Genomic DNA, 8,749 nt, shown 5'->3' on the forward strand with positions numbered 1-8,749 from the left:
TTTAGAAGAGGCTCATAAGTCAAAGTTTTCGATCCATCCAGAGGCCACGAAGATGTATCAAGACGTGAAGCTGAATTATTGGTGTCCATGTATGAAGAGGGAGATAACATGGTTTGTTGAGCGATGATTGACTTGCAGGAAAGTCTAGGCCAAAGATCAGAGACCCTATAGCAAGATGCAACCATTACCCATTCCCACGTGGAAATGGGAAGAGATTACCATCTATTTCATCACAAAGCTGTCACAGACAACACGTGGAGTTGATTCTATTTGGGTCATTGTTGATAGATTGACCAAGAGTGCTTATTTCATACCGATTACCGAGTGTATATCTGCTGAGAAGTTAGCTGACATCTACATTCGGGAGGTGGTGGTTCGGCACGGGGTGCCAATTTTGGTGGTTTCAGACCGGGATGTTCGTTTCACCTCCACGTTTTGGAGGAGATTTCATGAGGAGTTGGGTACTCAGTTGCATTTTAGTACATCATACCACCCTGAGACCGACGTCAGAGCGAGCAGACGATTCAGATGCTCGAAGATATACTCCGGGCGGGTGTATTAGATTTTGGAGGAAGTTGGGATACTTACCTTCCACTGGCCGGGTTCTCCTACAACAACAGTTATCGTACTAGCATTGTAGCATCCAGAACCCTAAGGTACTAAATTCATCATCTTTTTGCATTATGAGGGTCCTCACAACATGATATCTTGGGGATAACGTCGTGATTGACCATTGACCTGTTGACCCGCGTTTGTGGAAACTCACGACGTGAGGCATAAGGTCTAACGACGTGAGCGCGAATTAATGACCCAAACCCTATTTTTTTGGGTATTTAGGTGAATGAGAGGCTAGGTTTGTTCATCCTCAACCTCTCTCACCCTCTAAGCCTCTAGAAAACCCTGATCTTGACCCTCTTGAAGCTTTTATGTATTTTTGAGATCTTTGAAGCATTGTTTGGTGGTTGTTGGTTTCTTGAAGTGGAAGAAGACCTTGGTTAAGCAACCTGTTGACATTTGGGCTTTCACCTTGCAATCTCTTGGAGCTTTTGGATCATTGTAAGTCATAAAGCTTGGACCTTTCTACCTATTTCATTCTAGATCTAAGTTATAAGCTCCTTTTTGCATGGTTGAGTGAGATTGCTTGCATGGGGTCCATAAAGTTGGCAACTTTATGGAGCATTGACTCATTTTCTTCAACATAATCGTTGGATTTGAGTTTTGGTGTAGTTTGGGACTCCAAGCTTGAGTCTAGATCTCATTTTCTCTACTTTTGGTCTAGTAAGAGTTTGAGTCATGCATTGGACATGCATGACTGAAAAGCCTCGATTTTTACATCTTTTAGGAAAAGGAAGACCCCCTAGAAAGTCCCAAGTCATGGTTGTAAGGAATAAGAACTTAATGTTTTAAGCTGGTCTAAATAGATCTCACGATGTGAGGTTTAGGATCGTCATGTCATGAGTAAATTGGTCATACCGTTTGTTTTGTCCAGATTAGGTCAAGACATGAATCAAGTTTGGGTCACGACATGAGGGAAACTGGAATCTTCTCGATGGATTGAATTGACCCGCTGAGTCGGGACTGATTCGAGTTGGTCCTTACGACATGACCATGGTCTGGTCATGACGTGCGAACCCGTTGTTGGAGTTTAGACCGTAGATTTTGGACCATGTTGGGCCTTGGGATTTTGTTTTGGGCTGATGATATTTATTGTGCTTTTGGTTGAAGTCCCATGAAGGGGTCTGGGCCCAATTTGGAAAATTGGGCCATATTTGGGCCTTTGGTCAATTGGATTGAGCTTTGGCGTTGGGCCAAGTTAGGGAAAAGGTAAAAAGGTCTTTTACCCTAGTTTGGACTCTTAGTGTGAGTCGGAATCCAATTATTAATTGGATGTTATTTTGTGATTGATAGCGTGGAGATTTTAGCGGGCCAGCAACCAGAGATTTTTCTGTGAGATTTAGCAATGCGAGGTGAGTTTCCTCATTGTGTTTAGCGGGTCGAAGGCAACAATGATGACCCATGGTTTTATATTTTGGTATGCTAGTTGTCTACGTGAAATAAGGTCTGTTCTGAAGAAAAGGCCAGTTCTAAAGCGTGAAGAAGAACCGAAGGACCTCCAAAAGCTCAAGCTGGGCAAAATCCGAAAAGAAAATTTGTGTGTGGTGTACCAACGGAAGGATGGTCAAAAAGTTCAGAAGAGTTTGTTCTTCTTGCGAGACACACACTTATACTCCACTGCTTCTCTGAACTCTATCCTTGGATTGACTGAAGCTTGTAAAGCTAACACCGTTGCTGATCAGAAATGTTTCTCAGACATGATCAAGTGGTACCTCATTGTGAGGAACACCCTTCTGAATTTGATGCCAAGATTATTCAAGGTGCAGAAAAGGCAATAGTGAAGACACTCCTTCGGAATTTGACACAAAGGGGGAGATTGTTAGGCTTAATATTTTTGTGTCAAATGTATGTGCAAGTATAGTCTTATTTACCGGTTTGGGCCTGTTTCACGGTTTTACTTTCTAGACTTAGCTTATTTATAGTGCATGCATGTATCAATTAGGGTTACCTCTTTTGGACGCCCTACCTAACACTCACAGAGAAGTTCTTCCTTGAACTCTTCTAGAGCTATTTTAATCAAATTATTCAACACCATTTTGATCTTTGTTCTTGCCATTTAATTCACGTTATTTATTATAGAATCTATCGATCTTATGTATTGTTCCCACACCTAGTAAGCGAAACTGAACTTACCGGAACATCTAGCGAAACCGGGAAGATCTCAGGCAAGACTTTGACCCGAAAACTTCTACTTATCTGAGCTCTCTTATGCTTCGGAGTTTTACTAAAGTGAAGCTTCTCAGACTCCCAATAGGTCCCCAAAAAGGTCGTATTAGAGAGAGATGTGAGGATTTGGTGTGCGAAAGAGAAAGGGCTTATGCATCTATTTATAAGGACTTTTCAGGCCAGGAATGTCGTGCCTACCTACAAGGAATGCCGCGCATTTTGGTAGGTGCAAAGGTTGGCTCTCGGGTGTGACACGTGTCTGCTCCTGGGCCGCCCATACTAGGTAAAATCGCGAATCTTGAAAAATTCATATCTTTTGCATGCAATCTCCATTTTCGACGTTCTTTATATCCACACATAGCTATCGATGAGTACTACAACTTTAATTTAGACTCCATAAGCTAATTCTCGTCCCATTTTAAATTTAACAGTCTATGAAGATTACACTATAAAAGACCATGTAAAATTCATAAATTCACGTCCCATTTTAAAATAAACAGTCTATGAAGATTAACCTAACTTCGGGTGTAACATGCATTGGACATGTTTTTCTATAAAGCAAGGATTTTTGTGGACCTTTTGAGTGCTAAGAGGCTTTCTGGAAAGTATGAGTGTTGGGCTTAACACATTAGGAGCTTTATCTATTAAGCTGTTTTGGCCAGTTTCCACAGGGGGGGGGGGGCTCACTACAACGCGGTGGCGGGTTTCATCCACGTCTATTTTGTGATGTGGATGCCACAGCGTGGTCAATAGTTGGCTATGACACGGTGGCTGACCGTTGGCTTTTGACCTCGTGGTCTTTTGGTCAACGGAGTAGTTTTAGAACATAGACTAATGTTTGACATCTTATCGATGTCTAGGTGTTGTGTAGGACCAATGTTTACATCTTTTGCGAGCTTTGGTGTTAGATTACTCTGACTAAGGTGAGTCTTCTCACTATAGTATGAAGGACTTTTGATGCTAGTTGTGTTTGTGACTCTTTCATGGATTGTATGAAAGACCAGGATTTGGCCCCTGACAATTGCATGAAAGACCAGGATTTGGCCCCTGGCAATTACATGAAAGACCACGATCTTGACAATTGTATGAAAGACCAAGATTTGGCCCCTATCAGGAAGTGATTATAAGACTATGATTTGGCTTATAGCTTTCACTTGGGGTTGAGATAGACCTGTTACCTTATGGGAAGGGTCCGACATGATTGCATCGCATCCACTGGAGATTTCACACTTTTGTTTTATGATAGTGTGATGTTTATTTTGGAACTACTTTTGATACTATGATGATCTTTTTATGAAATGGAATGAATGATTTAGTTATTAAAAAATGAAAAAATTTATATGAATTTTGGGACGTTACAGTTCAAAACTCATATCCGTCCAAGTTTGGTCAAAAGTCAAACCTGTCAAAGTCAACGGTTAGACAAGTCAATGCAACATGACCATCCTTTGGTCGCATCACTACCATCAAGAGACAAAACAGTCGCGACATCAAACCCATATTCGTGATGCCAACCTTTCTTGGTTGTGTTGCAATCTTCGAGGCATATTACTTCTTTTACAAAACACTTAATCCCTTAAGACTAAGGTTCAAACTTTCCAGATCACATGAATTTATTGTCTTAATAGATAAAGTTTCCAACTTTATCCATTTGCATGCCTCTAACATACCTTTCTGTATTATAGGCCTAAAATGGGACCAAAATGCTACAATCTACATGTATGGGTCAAATAGAAAGTTGAACACACATACAAAACACCACAAGGGTCCAAAATATCAGCCAAGACCACCTTTGCTCATGGAGTTACCCAAAATCTAGGGAACCGAGACAAAAATTGACTAACTAAGCTCAAAATCTTAGATCTAACACGCAAAACCCTTAAAGGTGGGAACTTGATAACTTACAAAGCTTCCCTAGACACATAAAATCAACTATTTATTCAATCTTTCTCTCTAATACAACAAACACAAGGAAGGAATGCAAAGAAGGTTAGGGTTTTGGAGGAGAAGGGTTTATGGGTTTGGAGGTTCAGCAATAGGGGAAAACCTAGAGGTTGGTGTCATTATATAGGGCTCAAGGCCCAAGATTAAGGTTTTAGCTGATTTCGGCTTCGCGTTCCGACCCTTACCTTGGTCGCGTCGCTACTTTGTGATGTGCTCGAGGTGCTACACTCTACTACTCACGTTGCGACCACGAGTTTTTCCCCAAAGCCCCCAATTCTTGAAATCCTCAAATTGATAAATTGATATTATCATAAAAGGGTGTTACATAATTACTTTTGACAAACACTCATATAAAAAATAAAAGTAAGAGTAAATTATACAAATCGATCCTCCTACAGGTGCCAAAAGGCACATTCAGTCCCTATTTTCAAAAATTAACTCAGACTGTCTCTCGTTTATTATTATTTGTATTTTAATGAAGGAAATGGGCTTACTCTCATCCATCCACCCTATACCCTCGCCTCACCCCACCTCTTTTGAAGCTGGTTGTCGGAGTGCGGATCGGTGGTGGTGGTTTTGGGTGGGTTTTTTGGGAGGAGATTGGTGGTGGGTTAGTTGTCGATCGGAAAACATAGTAGGAGAAAGAGGATGGCATGTGTGTGTTTGGTTTCTCTGTACCTCAACAGGTTGTCACCATAAACCAACTCTTTGATCGAACCATACACATTGTTTGACAGAGTTAAGGCGAAACTGAAGAAACACGTGAACACACTCCTTAATTTCTCATTTGATACCATATGAGGTGGTGGGTTGTACGTTGCCTAGGGTCGGTCTCCTCAATTTGAAACCCTATATTTGAGATGGTGGTATTCTTTGAGAAAGAGAAAACGAGATAATGATAAAGATAGAGAGAGAGAGAGAGAGAGTAATAGAAGAAGTGAAGAATGATGGTAATGCAAGTATGAGATCAGAAGAGAGGAAACAGAAAACGAGAGTGAAATAGAGATTGTATATCATCAGATGAATTGGTTTCCAGGGAGGGAAAAAGGAAAATGAGAAAGGGAAGGGGGTGAATTAGGGCGTGGTAGGTGAGGGTTTGATGGCATCAGAGGTGTCTTGTAGTGGGCATAGATGTCTCGAAGTCACCATAGTATTAGAGTTGGTTGGTGTGGGTAATCATGGTGGATAGGAGATATACCAAAAAAGAAGGGGGGTGACGACTTATGAGCGAGCTTAGGGTTTAGGGACCATTTCTTTTTTAAAAGGCAATAATAATTATTTTTAATAATAAACTAATCAATAAATAATTAATAAATAACAATTAAATAGAAAATAAATCAAAAAAGGAAATAAATAAATAAGTGCAAAATGGTTTTTTTATGCCCAGAGGGATGCAACTTGTAAGTTTTAACCTAACGAGGGCCCGTCCACGTTAATTTTTTAAAATAGGGAATAAACATGCATTTTAGCACATGTTCGAGGGACAATTCATGTAATGTATTCTAATAGTTATAGTTTCCAGCTAGTTTTGTCAAATACCTATTATATTATATAATTGATACTTGTGGTAAAAACTATAGATCATGTACAAATGATTACATATTGTGAAAATACATGTTTTGCATATTTAAAATAGTGTAAACTTTCTTATATCTGTGCGTTATGATATACAAAGAAACTAGATTATAACACACGTTAAACGCGGGGGAACGCATAATAAAAGTACAAATCGTTGAAGGACATATATGTAGACAACATTATTATGTTAAAAAGAATTCAGTGCATTAATGGGTTAAAATGAATTTATTCAATTCTTCAATACATATATTAAACAAAATTAATGTCATAAAACAAAATAAGAGATGAGTTGACGATTAAAAAAATTAACGCTACCTTTGATATCTTTTCCATCAGCCGCTGATTACCACAGTGAATAACATCTTTAAATTGACGGTCAAACAATATAAAAGAAGCAGACCCAGTTTCATATTGAACACAAATTACGACCCTCACACTAAAAATTATAAAATGACATTTTAATGGACAGTGAAATAAAATTGGAAACATTCGAATATAGATTAATGGCACAAGAACTTTACAAATATAAAATTATGAACTTACTTGCTGTAAACATCAGAAACTTCACCACAATCATCACAAGTAAATGATTCAGCATTAGCATCATCATCATTCTTACTTACTTTTTTTGAACAGTTACGGCAATAAAAAGAATACCAGCCTTCATCTAAATCAAAACCGATGACAGTAGCAATGATGGACAAACCAATTTCCTATTTCATATATATATGTATATATATATATATATATATATATATATATATATATACATATATATATATATATATTGATTGTGTTATGAGCCATAAATTTATAAAGTTAATGGAAAAATATTAATACTGCTAACTATACCTCATTGTAATCTGGAATATCATCAATGTTCTTGATTGGAAAACGGAGGTAGTAATCATCTGCCTTAGCCACAACAATATTAATGTTAAGCTGTGTAGTACTAATGGAAGACTCAACAATCAAATCCATATTAGCAATACTACATATAAGAAGAAAAAAAATGAAGAAGTTAAACAATATAAATAATTAATGATTAAGAATAAGGAAAAACAAACATTAAGCTATTAATTAATGATAAAAGACATACGCTTTTTTGAATTCTGAAATGTGAGACATGTCATCATTAATATGCAATCTCGACCCAAACAAATAGTTACTCACTTGAGGCTGACCTGGAAATAACAATTAAAGTTATAAATTAATTTATCTTATAGATAAAATATTAATGTAATGATATAAACATTTATAATAAAAAATATTCTTACCACCCCAAGTTTTGAGTTTTGCCATACGTAGGAGGATGATAACACCTACATTATCATTTTGATGTAAACAAATCAATTTACAGCAAGTATGTATAATAAGGCAATATTAAAAGTACATTGCCTTTTTTTTTACCTTTGGACAAAAAAACATATGCTGATTGAGAAACACATACACAAACATATATAAAGAAATATATGAATCATTCCCAAAAAAGTAGTTTTTACTACAAGGGTAAATAAGTTATTTTGAAGAAATAATATATTTAGACACTAAACCTTTCGGGAAGGTACTCCACTTTTACTTTTCTTTATTTCTATTTTCACCCGATCCAAACACAGAATCAAATCCAAACACAAGACTAATTAAACTGAATTTTACATCATCAAATACAAACACATAATCCAATCCAAACACACACACACACACTGAAACACAAACATACACACACAACAAGGGTAAATATGTCATTTTACAACAGGTATGTACAATACGACAATATCAAAATCACATTTGCCTTTAATTTTACGTTTGGACAAAAATGCATATGCTGATTGAGAAACACATACACACACATATAATAAAGACCATACGAATCATTCCAATTAAAAGTAGTTTTTACAACAAGCCTAAATAAGTTATTTTGAAGAAATAACATATGTAGACACTAAACCCTTCGTGAAAGTACTCCATTTTTACTTTTCTTTATTTATTTTTTCATCCAATCTAAACACATAATTCAATTCAATTAACATAGAACTAATTAAACTGAATTTTACTTCATCCAATCCAAACATAGAATCCAATCCAACCACACACACACGCAAAAGCACACACACACACAAAAAGAGAATAGAAAATCCGTTTATCAAAAACCCATTAATAAGCCATTGATACGTATACTAAACACATAAACTATAATCAGATGTAATAAATTAATCAGTAAATCAAAAAAATTGCTAACCTTATGAAGCTGGTATTCGAACGTGATGCTGCAAAGTCCAGATTTCACGAAATTGTGATAACAACTGAATGAGATTATACTTATACATAATTTTTAACAACTATCATGGAAAGAATATATTAATATTGTGATTCATATCATACTATTTTAAATTTTTTGATTTTAAATTCTATAATTATGAAAGGTATATACAAATTACTTGATTTT

General features: G+C 36.7%; 1 protein-coding gene across 1 annotated transcript; it reads right to left on the reverse strand.

Moving 5' to 3' along the window:
- Nucleotides 1-6,532: 6,532 nt before the first annotated feature.
- LOC145139057 (uncharacterized) lies at nucleotides 6,533-7,605 on the reverse strand. The gene is made up of 6 exons (XM_079073012.1): nucleotides 7,581-7,605; nucleotides 7,403-7,487; nucleotides 7,156-7,294; nucleotides 6,847-7,016; nucleotides 6,619-6,739; nucleotides 6,533-6,538 (listed from the first exon to the last, which is right to left on the reverse strand). Exons 1-6 carry the CDS (start codon nucleotides 7,603-7,605, stop codon nucleotides 6,533-6,535), a joined length of 546 nt encoding a protein of 181 aa, XP_078929138.1.
- Nucleotides 7,606-8,749: the final 1,144 nt, after the last annotated feature.

This window comes from Lactuca virosa, chromosome 9, assembly GCF_052849685.1.
Source record: "Lactuca virosa cultivar CGN04683 chromosome 9, Lactuca_virosa_CGN04683_v6, whole genome shotgun sequence".
Classification (NCBI taxonomy): Eukaryota; Viridiplantae; Streptophyta; class Magnoliopsida; order Asterales; family Asteraceae; genus Lactuca; species Lactuca virosa.